This window comes from Balaenoptera musculus, chromosome 14, assembly GCF_009873245.2.
Source record: "Balaenoptera musculus isolate JJ_BM4_2016_0621 chromosome 14, mBalMus1.pri.v3, whole genome shotgun sequence".
NCBI lineage: Eukaryota > Metazoa > Chordata > Mammalia > Artiodactyla > Balaenopteridae > Balaenoptera > Balaenoptera musculus.
Genome location: NC_045798.1, coordinates 47,105,434 through 47,124,121, shown reverse-complemented (window position 1 = coordinate 47,124,121; position 18,688 = coordinate 47,105,434). Strand labels below are relative to the sequence as shown.

The 18,688-nt window shown below is 35.9% G+C and overlaps 1 protein-coding gene across 1 annotated transcript in view; it reads right to left on the bottom strand.

The window, feature by feature from the left end:
* Positions 1-18,328, bottom strand: part of DSG1 (desmoglein 1) — a 37,407-nt gene extending 19,079 nt beyond the window's left edge. Inside the window, exons 1-5 of the mRNA XM_036874485.1 lie at positions 18,026-18,328; positions 8,459-8,494; positions 8,063-8,194; positions 6,717-6,872; positions 4,964-5,108 (exon numbers count right to left, since the gene is read on the bottom strand). Coding sequence (XP_036730380.1) covers positions 4,964-5,108; positions 6,717-6,872; positions 8,063-8,194; positions 8,459-8,494; positions 18,026-18,073 — 517 coding nt within the window. The 5' untranslated portion in view covers positions 18,074-18,328. The remainder of the gene's footprint in view (positions 1-4,963; positions 5,109-6,716; positions 6,873-8,062; positions 8,195-8,458; positions 8,495-18,025) is intronic.
* Between the last annotated feature and the right edge of the window lie 360 nt (positions 18,329-18,688).

Sequence of the window (18,688 nt, the reverse complement as noted above, 5' to 3'; positions counted from 1 at the left end):
ATTTCTTATTCTAGTATAATTCATTTTTTAAAAGGCTGCTATGGTGAAACAAAATGATATAAGGCCAGACCAATTCATTCCCAACTATAGCACTTTCTAGCTATGTGATCTTGGCCTCAGTTTCCACATCTATAAACAGGGATGATAATAGTACCGTCCTCATTGAGTTCATGAAAGAATTAAACATCTATATGAAGAAAATTATGTGAAGTTCCTATTGAATAATGCACATTCAATAAATATATATTACTGTTGTATTTTGCGTGGTCTCTAGTAAAATGCTAGGTTTAAAAAGATGCTTGTTTAATTACATACTTTGTCCTATCCCTCACTTCTTCCAGTAATCTTATTAGCAGTTTTGATGAAGAACACTGGAGAATGTGAAAAGCTGCCAGCATTCATAAACTAGACTTCTCTACAATCAACTCTGTTCCAAGCACAATTGGCCTGTCTGTAGACACCAACTACCAGCTCCCATCTCTCTCTCTCTCTCAATCTTTGTGTGTGTATTCATTTCAGCATCATTTTTAAAATGTTTTCAGAGGAAATTAATTCATTAATTATGGTGCGTTCATACAACGAAATCTCATGAAATTGTTAAAAGGAATGAAGAAACATGTATTTCCTAATATGGAAATGTGTTCAAAATATATTTCAGTAAAAACTCACATTGTGGATAAGTATGTAAAATATGGTCACATTTGTTTCTTCTTTGGAAATGTTTATATATATTTACATGATTATAGAAAGTATGTACCTAAGTAACTAGTGATGGTACTTGCCCTTGAAAAACGGTGCTAGGGAGAGCAAAGTATGCATTTTTATTCTGTTTTTACTCATATTTTGTGAATTTTTACAACAAACATTCTTTTTTTTTTAACATCTTTATTGGGGTATAATTGCTTTACAGTGTTGTGTTAGTTTCTGCTGTATAACAAAGTGAATCAGCTATATGCATATGTATATCCCCATATCCCCTCCCTCTTGTGTCTCTCTCCCATTCTCCTTATCTCACCCCTCTAGGTGGTTGCAAAGCACCGAGCTGATCTCCCTGTGCCATGCAGCTGCTTCCTACTAGCTATCTATTTTACATTTGGTAGTGTATATATGTCAATGCTGCTCTCTCACTTCGTCCCAGCATACCCTTCCCCTGCCCGTGTCCTCAAGTCCATTCTCTACATCTGTCTTTATTCCTGCCCTGCCCCTAGGTTCATCAGAACAATTTTTTTTTTTTTTTAGATTCTGTATATATGTGTTAGCATACAGTATTTGATTTTCTCTTTCTTACTTCACTCTGTATGACAGACTCTAGGTCCATCCACCTCACTACAAATAACTCAGTTTTGTTTCTTTTTATGGTTGAGTAATATTCCATTGTATACATGTGCCACATCTTCTTTATCCATTCATCTGTTGATGAACACTTAGGTTGCTTCCATGTCCTGGCTATTGTAAATAGTGCTGCAATGAACATTGTGGTACATGTCTCTTTTTGAATTATGGTTTTCTCAGGGTATAAGCCCAGTAGTGGGATTGCTGGGTCATATGGTAGTTCTATTTTTAGTTTTTTAAGGAACCTCCATACTGTTCTCCATAGTGGCTGTATCAGTTCACATTCCCACCGACAATGCAAGAGGGTTCCCTTTTCTCCACACCCTCTCAGCATTTATTATTTGTAGATTTTTTATTATGGCCATTCTGACTGGTGTGAGGTGATACCTCATTGTAGTTTTGATTTGCATTTCTCTAAAGATTAGTGATGTTGAATATCTTTTCATGTGTTTGTTGGCAATCTGTATATCTTCTTTGGAGAAATGTCTGTTTAGGTCTTCTGCCCATTTTTGGATTGGGTTGCTTATTTTTTTGATACAGAGCTGCATGACCTACTTGTATATTTTGGAGATTAATCCTTTGTCAGTTGCTTTGTTAGCAAATATTTTCTCCCATTCTGAGGGTTGTCTTTTTGTCTTGTTTATGGTTTCCTTTGCTGTGCAAAAGCTTTTAAGTTTCATTAGGTCCCATTTGTTTATTTTTGTTTTAATTTCCATTTCTCTAGGACGTGGGTCAAAAAGGATCTTGCGATAATTTATGTCATAGAGTGTTCTGCCTATGTTTTCCTCTAAGAGTATTATAGTGTCTGGATTTACATTTAGGTCTTTAATCCATTTTGAGTTTATTATTGTGTATGGTGTAATGGAGTGTTCTAATTTCATTCTTTTCCACATAGCTGTCCAGTTTTCCCAGCACCATTTATTGAAGAGGCTGTCTTTGCTCCATTGCATATTCTTGCCTCCTTTATCAAAGATAAGGTGATCATATGTGTGTGGGTTTATCTCTGGGCTTTCTATACTGTTCCATTGATCTATATTTCTGTTTTTGTGCCAGTACCATACTGTCTTGATTACTGTAGCTTTGTAGTATAGTCTGAAGTCCAGGAGCCTGATTCCTCCAGCTCCATTTTTCTTTCTCAAGACCGTTTTGGCTATTCGGGGTCTTTTGTGTTTCCATACAAATTGTGAAATTTTTTGCTCTAGTTCTGTGAAAAATGTCATTGGTAGTTTGATAGGGATTGCATTGAGTCTGTAGATTGCTTTGGGTAGTATAGTCATTTTCACAATAGTGATTCTTCCAATCCAGAAGCATGGTATATCGCTCCATCTGTTTATGTTATCTTCGATTTCTTTCATCAGTGTTTTATAGTTTTCTGAATACAGGTCTTTTGCCTCCTTAGGTAAGTTTATTCCTAGGTATTTTATTCTTTTTGTTGCAATGGTAAATGGGATTGTTTCCTTAATTTCTCTTTCTGATCTTTCATTGTTAGTGTATAGGAATGCAAGAGATTTCTGTGCATTAATTTTGTATCCTGCTACTCTACAAAATTCGTTGATTAGCTCTAGTAGTTTTCTGGTAGCATCTTTAGGATTCTCTAGGTAGAGCATCGTGTCATCTGCAAACACTGACAGTTTTACTTCTTCTTTTCCGATTTGGATTCCTTTTATTTCTTTTTCTTCTCTGGTTGCTGTGGCTAAAACTTCCAAAACCATGTTGAATAATAGTGGTGAGAGTGGGCAACCTTGTCTTGTTCCTGATCTTAGAGGAAATGGTTTCAGTTTTTCACCAATGAGAACGATGTTGGCTGTGGGTTTGTCATATATGGCCTTAATTATGTTGAGGTAAGTTCCCTCTATGTCTACTTTCTGGAGAGTTTTTATCATAAATGGGTGTTGAATTTTGTCAAAAGCTTTCTCTGCATCGATTGAGATGATCATATGGTTTTTCTCCTTCAATTTGTTAATATGGTGTATCACATTGACTGATTTGCATATATTGAAGAATCCTTGCATTCCTGGGATAAATCACACTTGATTATGGTGTATGATCCTTCTAACGTGCTGTTGGATTCTGTTTGCTAGTATTTTGTAGAGGATTTTTGCATCTATGTTCATCAGTGATATTGGCCTGTAGTTTTCTTTCTTTGTGACATCTTTGTCTGGTTTTGGTATCAGGGTGCTGGTGGACTTGTAAAATGAGTTTGGGAGTGTTCCTCTCTCTGCTATATTTTGGAAGAGTTTGAGAAGGATAGGTCTTAACTCTTCTCTAAATGTTTGATAGAATTCGCCTGTGAAGCCATCTGGTCCTGGGCTTTTGTTTGTTGGAAGATTTTTAATCACAGTTTCAATTTCAGTGCTTGTGATTGGTCTGTTCATATTTTCTATTTCTTCCTGATTCAGTGTCGGAAGGTTGTGCTTTTCGAAGAATTTGTCCATTTCTTCCAGGTTGTCCATTTTATTGGCCTATAGTTGCTTGTAGTAATCTCTCATGATCCTTTGTATTTCTGCAGTGTCAGTTGTTACTTCTCCCTTTTCATTCCTAATTCTGATGATTTGAGTCTTCCCCCTTTTTTTCTTGATGAGTCTGGCTAATGGTTTATCATTCTTATAGCAGCATTTTTAAAAGTTTAAACTGTAGGTATAGTATTTTAACGAATAGAATTAAAATGTAAGAATTATTTGAACTTACAAGAAATTACACCACTTAACAGTTAAAAGTAACTATGGTAAGTTGAAGTTTTGAATTCAAATAAGACATTATCTCTGCTTTTTAAAAATATACCTAGGACAATCTTCAATGGTACACTAAGCAGTTAATATACTATCCCGCCCAAGTGACTGAATATTTGGCAGTTAAAATATTGCCTTTTACAGTAATCCATAAGGAAGAAATAGCGCATTTAGATTTTTAAAGCCCTTGTGTAAATACTGGGTCTAGTTTCTAGATTTTCTGGTGCCCCTCCACTGTCATTCCTTGAGATGGTCATCTTTAAATATATTGTACATGGAGGACCAAAGAGGAGTAGGTTTGTAATCCATTTCAAATACATAATATCAGTGACTTGAGTAAAAACAAACAAAACCCATATTTACTAAATCATATATAGGAAGGGGAAACAATGTTTGTTTTGCATTTATTTGTTGTCAAAGAAAAGCTCTTGAAGATTATGGCTACCAAATAGCTTGTCTGGGAGTGATTTCTATGAGTGACTTTAGAGTCGTTAAAATTTAAAAAAAAAAAAAAAAAAGGCAGTATGAATAGAAATGGATGAGATTCCCCTTCAAAGTAGTCAGGTTGGGAGGCTAAATTCTCCCAGTGCCTCTGTCACCACTGTGCAAAGTACTTTTGGATTTTTTCCTTAGGAATCTACTACAGAGCTGGTGTGTGAGAAAATGTTTCCTATTACTTTAGAGTTGCTCCTTGTGTATGACAGTTGGAGCTGCTTCCACAGTTGAAGGGAAAGCCATTATGGAGATTTCCTCATGCCTTCCTGTTCTACATGCTTTTCCAACCTTATCTTTTACATTCGTGATATAGTACCTTGACAGAGTTTAGCCTGTAGTTGTCTGGCTGTTAAGAATGATCTGGAAGCCAAAATAGTCTTGTTTACTTAATAAAGTAGATGACTTACTGGCATTAGAATTTTCTTCTATTTGTCCTAGAAAAGTAGACATAGAAAATACCGGAGGGTTGTCATTTATATCCAAAACCCTGACTCTGAGCTCAAGAACTCTCTCTAAATCTTGGCCCAGTGAATTCACAGCCCGACAATAGATCTAGGAGAGAAAAGAGGAATAATTACTTGGTGCAACACATATTTATTAAGTTCTTGCTTTCTTTGAACACTATGCTAGGCATTGTGGGACACTAAAAGAACAGTAAGACATATTATTTCCTACTTGAAGGTAGACACAAGTAGTACTTATAATCAGTAAGGGGAAGCAAACACTAACTCAAAATCCCATTTGAGAAAAGGTAACATGATAAGTTACACGAAGGAAGAACAAAATTACTGTGACTTCATAGGAGGATGTAATGATTGAGAGATCTTCAAAGAAAATTTCAACAGGTGGAGCAGGGAATTGGCAGGGTGTTTCAAGCAAAGGGATTCACGTGAGGAAGGAAATGGAGTGGTGAAACCTCGTTGTTTGGAATTAGGAATAGGGGTTATGGGGCTTGAGAATGTGACAAAGGAGAATCACACGGGGGCTTCAGAGAAATATAGCATTCATGGGATAGGTGTGGCTATGTGGGTGTTTATATTATTATTTGGTGTATGTAAGTGTAATGTATACTATTTTGCCTATGTGATATTTTTCATATAAAAGTGCATTGTGCATCAAGAAAAGCTAATAGGCTGGCATGTTGATTTAGAGTTTTCAGGGAAACATTGTGGGAGACAAGGCAGGAATACAGACTTGGAACAGAAGACTAAGGAATTAAAGTAGTTTGAGGCAGACGGAAAAGCAGTATGAGTGAAAGCCTGCAAGCGTAGATTACTATTTGAAGGCATTTTGGAAAATTATGGGGTTTGAATAGAAGAGGTTAAAAGATCAAAGAAAGTTTTAAAAATGTCTGTATTTTTATTTTTCAAGTATTAACAAGTGTTGACCCTAATGATAGATGCAAATGGATTAACAGCCAATGGAGCAAGCAGAAGAAAGATGAAAAAACAAAGTTGATTGATTAAGGTTCTTGGACAGGTAATTATGGGAAAATAGATAGCTCTTGGGATAAGCTGTTGAGAAAAAGAAGAAAATCGATCCCGTGTTTGGATTTAATTCAGAACATTTCTGAACTGGAGGAGAGAGAATTAATTGTGGGAGTTTGTGATGAAGGGCCTCAGACTTTTTAATGAAGTTGGTCACAGGTCAGCTTCATAAAGTGGAAATGAGGTGGAGGGTTTGAAGTTTTGTCACAGTAACTGTAAAGAATAGAGTGAGATTCGTTAAGGGTGAATTAAATTATCTCCAAGGCACATTCTGAGCTCAGGTGAGCTTGAGCAATGCGATTTTATCATAAAGTATGTTCACTCAGGAAAGGCTCCATCAGGAGCTCCAGAATCATCATTTGGCATTGGAGTTAAGAGGAACCGATATTCTCAACTGAATTAAAGTAAAAGAAGTTAGGTGCTTGCTCTTCCAAACAAACACTTTAGCTTGACACTGGGGACTGACCAGAGGTTAGCATTTTTGCTAAGGCAGTTAAGCAAACACTCCTTTCTCTCTTAATCTTTTGTTTGTTTTGGGTCATAAGATGCTCATGGAATAAGGGACAACCAAAAATGCCTAATATTGAGACTCTTGAAATCAAATCAAGTATGATCTGAGCTTAAGATAGTCCAAAAATAATATAGGCCTGAACATACATATTCACCCACTTACAATGAAAAAAGGGGTGACCTCTCGATCAACTATGGATGTTATATTAATTTCACCAGTTTTTTGATTAATAACAAAGATTCCGTAAGGTGGTTGATCAATTCCTACTCCAGAGATGCGGTATGTAACTTGCTGGTTTGCAGCACAATCTGAGTGAATCTGCAGAAAGAGCACAGGTGAAAACATTACAGGGTGCAAATCAAGAGTGCTATGTTTGATATAAGACAGCTATCTTTCTTGAGAATTGTTGAATGTGAGTATCTGTTATCTTTTGAGAAATGCTGGAAATAGAGAATTATTTTCCTAGATAAGAGGAATAATAACAGCTCTATATTTTCAATGGTAAATGACAATGTAATAAAAGAAATTCAATTTCTGTTTCTACCAAATTAGAAAAAAGTAAAATATCACTCAAATAAATCTAAATCTATGCAGTCATCTTTCATGCATTCATTCATTCAACATTTACAATGGATTGTATTATTTTTAGTCTCTGTGCTAACATTGGGGCTAGAGTAGAGAACTCCTTGCAGTCTTAAGGAGTTTACCAATATTATTACATAACTTTTATCTTTTGATTAAAAATTTTTTTTAATGTAAAGTTTTAGAAGAAAGTTTAAAGTAGATTTATGTAGGTGACAAGAGTTATCTGACTCTGTGTAGAAGATTTTAATTTTGAAAATGAGGAGGATGTATTAGCAGAAAAGTAAGAAGACCACCCCAAATGAAAGGTTAGAGAAACCAGGGCTCTCTTTGAAAAAATTGTATGACTGTTAAGCAATCTTATGGGGAAATCTCTGTGTAAATTTGTGTATATATGTTTGTATGTGTGAATCTGTGTGTGGGGATATGTTTCCGTGTGTGTGCGTGCACACGTGTGTGAGCCCATGTGTGCAAAAGGAAGAAAAGGGAAAATAAAAGGAAAAGAGAGTATGAAACAGGGTACATGGTGAATGTTCATAACAAAGCCAAAAGTAGGAATTCAATTCTAAGAAATTAGGAGGCAGAAGTAGCACGCATTGAAATAGTTCCTGTGAATGTGCTGAGCATTAAATTCATTGTATAAATCACTATATTGTTTTCATCTAGAGTTTGGGGTGACATATGATCATGTATATTAATTTCACCGGTGTGGTGAGTCAATGTTTAACTGTTTACCCAAGTGCCTAAATTTCTTAATTTATACTTTTAATGGCTTCAATTTTCATAATCTGAATGGCTATAGTTTTGTTCTGTATAATAACTTCTCAGTGAGATGTGTTCATAAAATATTTAAAAGACAGGTTCTTTTGAAAATTTAGCTCTATCCATTCTGATTTTTGATTTTATGCTTTGGGGTTGATACTTACTTTGGCGATTGGGTTCCTCTTTGAGTTGTCCTCACCTTCACGGCAGGCTGCAGCGAACTTGATCCACTCACGTTTTTGCCTCCTGACGGAATGCCACTTGATGGTGCCATTTTTAGTGTTATAATCTCTGACCTTGGGTGGGCAGGATAAAGTAATAATATCTATTAACTTTTATTCATAATTCACATTCCACTGGAGCTTTTGGAGGATGGGGTAATTATAATGTCAGAAAGAGAGGATGTTTCATTGGGAAAATTGTTAATTTTGGTAATCTATTAATTTTAGCATAACATTAACTTTACTTATAAGGATGAATTTTCTTTGGAAAATATGTTGCTTCTCCCAAACCATTTTTCTTATTTTTAATTTGGAAAAAATTAATTTGCTATATGTTACCTGGATTTGAAATTCACTGTTAACTTCCAGCACCACCTATAAAAAATAAGATAACCATAATTAATTTTTAATTGAATGCTTTGTAATTCATGCTATCTCACTGCTTAAAAAAAAATTAAGCAATAGTCTTGTGGGTTATTAGCAGGTGAATTTGGTTTATCTCTCCAGTTCTGATGACAATGCTAAGGATTCCTTTATGTTTGGTTTTTACCTTTCAATTTTGCTCTTCTTTTCATTACTTTTATTGTTAACCTCTTTTTCATTCTTAGCCTATGCAGATACTTGTAATCATATGAGCTAGGACATTTGAAGCTAGAACCCAGGGAGAATGAGGGTTGGGAACTCAGGACCTCTTAGTAAATCTTGTGCCTGAAAAGCTGGAGATACTCGGATGCTATTTAGTGATTCAACAGCATGTTATGATACTAAAATATTTGATGATAGTTTTGGGATCTGACTAGCCACAGATGGAAACAGAAAAAAAATTTTGGAGTAAAGAAAGGATATAAAGCAGAAAATATCAGGAAAGCTTTGGAATATTTGCTTTTTCACTGTCCAATTCTAGATGGAAGATTTTCTAGTATTCTTGAAAATCTTAAGATTATAAATCTTTAATTTGCTTTGAAATATGAGAATAAAAAGTTCTAAAATAAAAACAATTTTCTTTATGTAAAAATGAGTTCATATTTGATATTTTATTGTTGGCACTAAACAAAACAGATGATATAAATGCATCCCCCCATAGCAATGAAAATAAATTACAAGACTGTAGGGAGAAATTGCTGTGTAAGCAACTTTCATTAGTCTTTTCTCCTGCATTAAACAATTTCCCTGTCAAACAAGTGAGCTAGTCAAACAGAGCTCAGCCTAGGTTCAGCTCTGGCCTTGATCTTTACATATGATTTCTAGTGAAAATCATACATATAATTTAAATTATTTTTCTCTAAAAACAAAGGCATTTCTAAAAACACACACACTTACATATTAAGTCTAATATATCAATATGCTTAAGACATTGTAAAATATCTATCTAAAAATTAGGTGTGAAAAAATAAAATAAAAATAAAAATTAGGTGTGGATTTGAAGGGTTTGTTTACATTTATTAAATTTTAAATTTAATTTAGAATCAATTAAAGATAGTGTAAATTCTTAGTTTTTATTTTTCCCTAAATAAGAAGTTTTGAACTTTATCTGTTTTTTTTTCAGAATTGTTAATTACGAAAACTGTTATCACAATTAGACTTTATCTGGACTGTTGATAAAAGAAAATTATAGTTTGCATTTTAAAAAATACTAGTAAAAAAAATTTAAAAAAAAATAAATAAAAAATACTAGTAATAGTAATTTCAAAATATAGTAAATTACTTTTTACAGTTAGTTTCAATTTCACCATTAAAGAAAAACAAAATTTTAGTCTCCAAGTACATATTTTTAAAAATTGCCATAATTGATAATTCAGGAATATATGTACTTATGGTTAATATGAGTGTGTAAAGAGATAATGTTTTTATTATAGGAATTATACACTCCTGGTATCTATTTAATGTTAATCATTATCATTAATCACCATTACAGTTCACTGAATGATAACTAAGTACTAGGCAATGTGTTTAGAGAAATACGTGCATTCAATCTTCATTAGTACATATGGTCAATAGTATAATTCTCTCCATTTTACACATGAAGAAATTGAGGTTTGGATATTAATTTAGGGCTAAATACAATCCAACACAATTCAGTCTAAATTTGTTCTTGAGGTGTGGGTTTTACAATAAAGTATAAGAGCCTATTCCAAGTAAATTACTAAGTAAAATATACTACAAAGAATTGACATTATTACAACTTTGAGAATTCAAAATAATTCTGATTTTAATCTAATCTCATAATATCCTTGTGAATTAGGAAGGCTTATATACAATAATAACAACAACAATAATAGTAATACTATGGGGTAGGGGATGGGGTAGAAAAATAAATGGCCCAAATCATCCAAGTTACTTTGGACAAGTAACTGAAATGTTATTGTAGAGTCCTTCTTGGGCACAGAATTGAAATGATGTTAATGCAAATGTGTATTTCTTGCTACCTGTGAACTCATGAACACTTTTTCCTCTTGTTTGTGAGAGTGGGACTGGGGTGTGGGTGTATCTAATTTGTCCGTTTGGAAGCCATTTCTTCATAGCTACAGAGTTGTGTATGCATCTGTTACCTGTCTTGTACTTCCCTTTCCACACTGAAGTGTCAGTGCCTGCTGTTTGTTTTGGAGAACTATGCCAGATGACTAAGAAACCTTGCAACTTTATGGAGCTGGGTCATTCTTTTTCCCATGAGTAGCAACTTAGGCAGAAGACCAAGCAGGTTTCACCACAGTGTCAGGCTCTCAACTGGATTAGTAATTAAAAAACTGCCGAGTCTGCTTTAAAATGTGTTTTGTTGAGATAACCTTATTGTGATTTGTTCAGAGTCCAGAAAAAACTCTGAAACAAAGTCACTCTTGGACTTTCAAAGGCAAAACAATGAGATAAAAGGAGGACTTGGTAGAGTCAGAAAACTCTCAGTGTACTTCCTCGGTTCTCTGAGCTTTAGTTTTCTCATTTGTGAAATGATGGGGGTAGACTAAATTTTATACAGTTACCTTTTCAATTCTGACATCAAGTCCCTGTGTGCAGTAGGAAAATATGGAAGTTTTTTGATCACGGTAAAGGCATGATAAAATTGTGGGTTTAAAAGATTACTCTGCCAACAATTGGTGAGAGTGGTGGGAAGAGTCAGTGATTACAGGCCACCAGCAGCTGAGTGTTTTGCATGAAATCAGGCCAGAGGTGAGGATCTGAACAGGAGCAGTGGCCATGGGAACAGAAGGGGACAAGATCAAGGGAGAGATACTGCATGGTTGAAATTGACAGGGCTTGAGAACCAATGGGATGTGGGAGTCAAGAGAGGGAAGAATCTCAGGTGGCAGCAGTTTTAAATGGGCAGATCAGGAGCAAGGCCATAGCAGAATTTAGCTGGTTAGAACACATCAAGTTTGAGACGCTAGAAAAAGGCCTGGGCAAAGATGCTTAGCAGTTTGAAATACGACTTAACACCGTGAACAATGGTGGTCCAAGACTGATATATGGAGGAATATCTTTGCAGGTAGGTTAGTTGAAATCATGGGAGAATTTGAAATCCCTCAAGAATACAGCAAAGAAACAGCCTGTGGGTGAGAATGAAACTAGGGGAATCCCTACATTTATATAACTGGGAACAATGACAAGAAACGAGAAACAAAAAGAGAAAAAAGAAGAAGTGGCTGAAAAAAATAGGAAGAAAATATCATTGGATGTCAAGGATGTCAAAGGAAGGGAAAAGTGAAAGACAGATGGGTGTGAACTGTATCAGATATGAAATAGTTGAGCGGAGTGAATCCTGAGGAAATCTGACATTTTCTGTGACCTTGAACAGGATGCTTTCAGTTGGATGGAACAGGCCCTTTCTGACTGAAAGAAACTGGGGAATAAGATGGAGGGGAAAAGGACATAAACCATTTTATTTTCTTTTGCCCATGCTGCGAGGCATGTGGGATCTTAGTTCCCTGACTAGGGATCGAACCCGTGCCCCTGCAGTGGAAGCATGGAGTCCTAACCACTGGACAGTCAGGGAATTCCCAAGAGGGCATAAAGATAGTCACTTTTCTAAGAAGTTTGGTGATTAAAAAAAAATAAAAAACAGAAATATGTGATGGTAGAATTAGACGTAGTGTCCAAGGAAATATTTTGGGAGAGGGAGACGGGTTTTTAAAGGAGGAGAAAGAGGAGAGTAAGAAATTTTGATTTGAAAGTAGAGAGGTTCAGAATGAAAGTCCTTGATGGAGATGTCGTGATGGGGAGAATGGGAGGGAATAGGCAGAAAGAAAAGACTTTGAAGACAGAGAGTAGGGAAGAGAGGATGGAGATGAAAATCACTTGATTGGAGAGGGAAGTTGAAGGACACTATCCTTCTAGACAAGATCTAGACCTTGTCCCTAGAATAAAGATAAGGTTATTTGGGGGCAATTAGGGGACTAGTTTGGATTCTGAAATGAGTTGGGAATATGGTCTGTAGAGATTGTGACAGAGAATCACTTAGAGATGAAGACAGTGTTGTCAAGCTGACTACATTTCAACTCTCTTGACCTCTGCCTGTGGGTGTTGCAGTGAGTCACTTAGCCATTCTGTGCCTCAGTTTCCTCATCTGTATATGAGACTAAAGCCCTTTCCAATTAAGACATTCTAAGAAAGCAGTGCATAATTCACTTAAAGCGCATCCTCAATGGGTCTTCCCTGAATCATTATTTTAGGAGCCAATCCACATATTTTTTTAAAAAGCCACAAGACACAAAATTGCATGCTAATTTCAATGTCTCTCTAATTATACTCATTTTTAGTTATTTCTTTTGATTTTGAGGTTTACATTTCTTTGCATGTAATAAAAATGGTCTTGAAAGTAGTAAGTGATTTTTATAAGGAAAACCTCTCGCATTTAATAATTGTAAGGTAGTCTTCCACAGTCTCTTGACAGTTTTTTAAGCATCAAATTCTACTGTTTAGCTGTTTTATACATCACAAGGATGAACCTGAGATAAAGCTAAAATATAATAATTTGCTTCTTTTAAAAAACCTCTTGTTTTGTCTTTCCTTTGTATTACTTGGACAATAGCTATCAGTCTGGAGTTGACAACACCTTGATAGCTCATTCCTCATATTTGTTCATTGGTTTATTTATTTATTTGACAAATACATATCAAATGTATATCCATACTTGGGTGTGGACCCAAGGCTGGATTAAGACTTTCAAAGGGGGCTTCCCTGGTGGCGCAGTGGTTGAGAATCTGCCTGCTAATGCAGGGGACACGGGTTCGAGCCCTGGTCTGGGAAGATCCCACATGCTGTGGAGCAACTGGGACCGTGAGCCACAACCACTGAGCCTGAGCGTCTGGAGCCTGTGCTCCGCAACAAGAGAGGCCGCGATAGTGAGAGGCCCGCGCACCGCAATGAAGAGTGGCCCCCGCTTGCCACAACTAGAGAAAGCCCTCGCACAGAAACGAAGACCCAGCACAGCCAAAATAAATAAATAAATAAATAAATAATAAAAAATAAAAAAAGGCTTTCAAAGGGCTTAAGCCCTAAAACTATTACGGTAAGCCTTAGATTAAATGTAAATGTAATAGTGCATCATAAAAATACATGTTAGGGAAATTCAGTGTGATTATTTTCATGTTTAATACCCTGATGATTTTTTTGGCGTGTGTAGGGGGAGAAAAAGACAAGCTATCCGGGCTTCCCTGGTGGCTCAGTGGTTGAGAATTCGCCTGCCAATGCAGCGGACAAGGGTTCGATCCCTGGTCCGGGAAGATCCCACATGCCACGGAGCAACTAAGCCCGTGTGCCACAACTACTGAGCCCACGTGCTGTAACTACTGAAGCCCACGTGCCTAGAGCCCGTGCTCCACAACGAGAGAAGCCACTGCAATGAGAAGCCCGCGCACCGCAACGAAGAGTAGCCCCTGCTCACCGCAACTAGAGAAAGCCCACGCTCAACAACGAAGACCCAACACAGCCAAAAATAAATAAATAAAAATAATAAATAAATTTATTTTAAAAAAAAAAAGACAAAACTATCCAAAAATTCCCTTTTGATGCCTCTGCTTTGTGAATTAGACATCTACGGAGCAACCTTGCACTGGTGCAAGGCACTGTGAAGGATACAAATGTGAATCAGAAGAGAACTTGCCCTCCAATAACTTACAGTCAAGTCGTTTTATGAGCAGCAGGCAGCCATTCATTTCTGAAGATGTGGTTTTTCCTTAGACAAGGTTGTGCCCTGTGCTCATGGACCAACTGAGAGTATGGATCAGCAACCAGTGGCATTCAAACCACTTTGACTTGCCTAAGTCCATTAAAGGACCTGGCATGCCAAGCATAGCCAGCAAGGGTGACATGACCCAGTGTTCTGTAAGGATGTTCCCTCACTGAGGGAAGCATAGTGAGTTTAACTGCATTACTGAGCATGCATCTTGCTTCTGTGTTAGGCCATGCCTGTTAGGACACAGGGAACCTCAGCAACAGTGTCCTTGAAGAATGTGTAGTGGAGAAAAGAGTTATCAGAAATTAAGTGCTCTGGCTATAGACAGAGTGTTATTTTTCTAGATTCATGAGCCTTGTTAAGTAGGTAAATCTTGTCCTTTAGGGGCCATGCCTTCAGATTTATCCAGTTAGCATTTCCTAGTTCTTTAGGTTTTTCTATTACCTAAATCAGACACAGCAAAATGTTTTACTCTGTGGCAACTCAAACCAATTAAATGATGACAAATTTGTACTCTCTGTTTTCATAAAAGTGAAAGAACATGCTGATCTTAAATCTGCTGTGAAATTCCAAAGCTTTTAAGAGCATCATCATTTTGCTTAAATACAATTTATAAACTTAACAGGTGAACTGAAATGCTGCTTCCATTTTCTATAAAATATGTTACTGAAGTTCTAATGTCTATAATATGTTTCACTGTAATATGTGCACAAGAAAGCATAAAGAATCCTCTCTTTTGCTTCTCTTCTGTTTGGTCTGTACTAGTTTGTTAGTCCTTCTCTTGCTTTAGGCATCAGTGAACACAATTATGGAAATTTAAGATGACTGGTTCACGTTAAGTTGATGAACTATGTAATAAAGTATATATTACATTCTGTGTACTTTAGCACTGGTCCTGAGAAATACTCTAAAAACACCTGCTTTATCCTTAATAATTTCAGCTAAGTTCAAATTGTGGAGTTAGTTTATCAAGTGGTCAGAAGGGTTTTTTTTAAAAGGAAGTATTAACCATGGAAAGAAGAGAAGCTAGGCTGGTATGATGAACTGAAAAACCGATCAATCCTGGTAATAGATAAAGATAGGTTTATTTGTTCTTTGAGTGTAAGCTGCAGAAGTTGGCTTTTATAGAAATAGACATCTTGAGATTTGTATTGATTTGAGGTGACTGATTGGACCTGGTAAAGTCGCAAGTAAGTTTTAGAAATCAATAGAACTATAAAAATTCTACTGGTTCTACTTTGCTTTCCCACAGTCACCATGCCATACCTCATACCACGGTTACAACCATTCACAGAGATTTCTTATATTTGATGCAAAGGTAACATTGTTTTCTGGTCTAGAATTCATTCTAACCACCACTCAGCCCCCTGCCAGCCACACACACTAATCTCATGGAAACAAAAAAGAAAGAAAAATAAATGTAGCATCAATAACATTTATTTGGCTTGCAGTGTTATAACAGCTGCAAACTATCGTCTGTCCAGCCAACTTGTCTAAATAATGGAATAGTTGTGTGACAGTCTTGGTCTCTGTAAGAGCAGGTTCTTCAGCTTTATTCTCCCTGATCTAACCCATTAATTTGAAGAAGGTCTAACACTTAAAGGTACATTGAGCAGACTACACAACATACTTGTAAATACATGTTTGCCCAGCTCTCAGTGGGTTTGCATTAAAGATACTACCAGCTTAAATGTCTTAAAGGTCTTCAAAATTGTCCAAATATGCTCCCTAATTTAGATTTTCACTTACCAACTTTGAGCAGAGAAGAATATAAAGACTTTACATAGATTCATTTCTTTTTTTTTTTTTAATTGGTAAAAGCAAACATTCAGAATAAGGCTAGCAGAAAAGTAAGAAGAGTTTGCTGTAGTGATGGTTAATTTTCAGAAAAAAGTATTTTAAAGCAAAAATAGATTGGATAACTCCAAAGGACATTTATCCAAATCATCTGGTAAAATCAGTAGTAAAAATAAATTGTGATTTTCTAAACCTCAGAAAGTGAAATGTTTTACAAAAAATGTTACGATAACATGAAATGAAACATCTCAAGTCTTTATAAAATAAGTTCTTTGAGAAATAATTTTCATAAGGTGTATGAGAAACTTATGATTGATTCCAAAGCAAAATATGGCAACAAACAAACAATCTACATATAAACAAACAAAAACTATCCAGACTCAGAAAATAAAGTACAAGTGCCCAGAAATCTCTCTACAAAGAAAGTTCAACGAGGATACATGATTTTGATAAAATGATATGTTGTACTGAAGACCGACTAGTTACAATTGGCTGTTTAAAGGAATTCCATAGGATGTAATCAGTTAGAAATAATCATAAAAATAGTAAAAGAAGGCATCGTATAGATTCAATGAAAGTACATAAGCATCTGAATAAACTTTAATCAACTGACACTATAATAGGCCTTAATTGGATCAAATTTATATGAAATTAAAAATAAAAGTATTTTATTATTGCATAATTAACAAGCCCTCCTATGTTCAAATGACGTACTCTGTGGTGCTCATTAATCCCTGCTGTGTCCCAAATTATGATATCGTCTGATCCTCAGGATCACGTCCATGGAATAAGGCTAATGTTTGAAGGGCAGTTTGGAACTACAGCTACAGCTTACTGATGCTCATTTATAACTAAATTCACTGGTTATGGCCTCTCAATTAAAAGTGAATTCAAGCTAACCAGCATATGTTGAATCAAAGATCTACCTTGTTATAGAAACACAACAATCCAGTTCAAAAATTAAGCAAGTAGAGACACATATGCACCACAGCACTACATCTTGCCAAACTGGAGGACAATTTACCTGACACTCGCCTCTTTGGATTATATTAACCTTATTGTGAGAGAGACTACGATTTTCAATTTTTCAACATAAGTGAAATTGAGGCAACACACTGGTGTTGCCCTTAGAATTATCTCTAAAGAGAAGACGAGTAACATGTAGGGGGGCAATGATAAAGCATTCTGTTACATTTCTCTGATCATCAAATGTACAACTTTTATGTCACAGTCATTACTGACTTTCCAGTAGTAAGAACCAGTATCATAATAATTATACTTACTCCTTAATTATAGCCATTCCTTCACCTACTATGTCATTTATAAATCTCCTGTACTGCCATTCTTTTTGAAATTAAAAAATGTTGTTTTAAATGAAGTTACAGTTTAGCAGTGTGGGGCTTCTGATATTAGTGATATGGACCCCCAACCACATATGGAACTGCTGAGATTGTTTGGATGGTGAAGCCAGGCACAAACAGCTATGATTTTAATTTGTATGGATCCTAATTTTATGTTTTAAAAATTAGAGTGAATCTACTAGCAAAGATATAAAAAGTATGGGAAAATGTCTAGGTTAAAAATCAAGATACACCTGTGAGATTAGTTTTCAAAGCCCACCTGCAAAAGAGAATTTGAACAACAAAATGCTATTAAGTAGTGATATGACTTTCCCAAATTCAGTGTTTTCCTGGCATGACTTAGCAATGACTTCGATGTCAGAGATGTGATATGATGAGTTAATGTGATGCATTAATATGATCTTGAGTCTTCAATTAAGGAGAGAAACACTATTTAAAAATCTAGTTTATAAAATCACCTTATCATTAACATAAACCTTTAACGGGTTTAGGTTGGAAGTAACATAAAAAAACATTGTCTTAAAAGTCCTCACTTGTTTACAATGAAATGATGGTGGAAAGTTTTTAACAGGATCCACTTACCAGGAAAATGAACAGCACTGCAGCTGTTCTGAAGAAGGGCCAGTTCATTGCTGCTGGGTTCTCTTACAACCAAGACCAAGGGAGTTTTGTTTGTTCTTCTCTGTTCTTTTTCCTCCCCCCACTCAGCTGGTGTCTGCTTAAAATAATTTCTCAGTAGATGTTCTTATGTGCAGGCTTTGAGGTGTTTCTTTCTTCTCTGGGAGCAGGTCTGAAGGTGCGGATAACCTGTCTAGATCCCCACCCTAAAAACTTGGGCTGGTCTCGTTGCAGTGCTTAACAAGATCATCATTGCTCGCAGGTAAAAGCTTGGGGACACACCCTCTTCTAGCCGAAAGGCAGCTCTTTGTGAGGCATGGAAGATTCATTCCTTTATTGAAGGTTTCCAGTGGCAGGCATTTAAAATGATCAGAAGTGTGGAGAGTTGTACAACTGAAAGGGGCTTTTCACCCTATGCTTTATTTACAGGTTGTTTAGCTTCTTCCCATGTTAAAAAGGCAAGTGGAGTCTGGAAGTTTATATTATTCAAAGAGGATTATCTGGCCCATGCTCCTTGCCAGATCTTCAGGTCACAGTAGAAAATTATAAACTTTCCATTTCAGTGGTCGTTAGGAAACAGTCAGTCATTTTCTAAGCTATTTTTTAAGAGACAGAAAATTTGCTAAT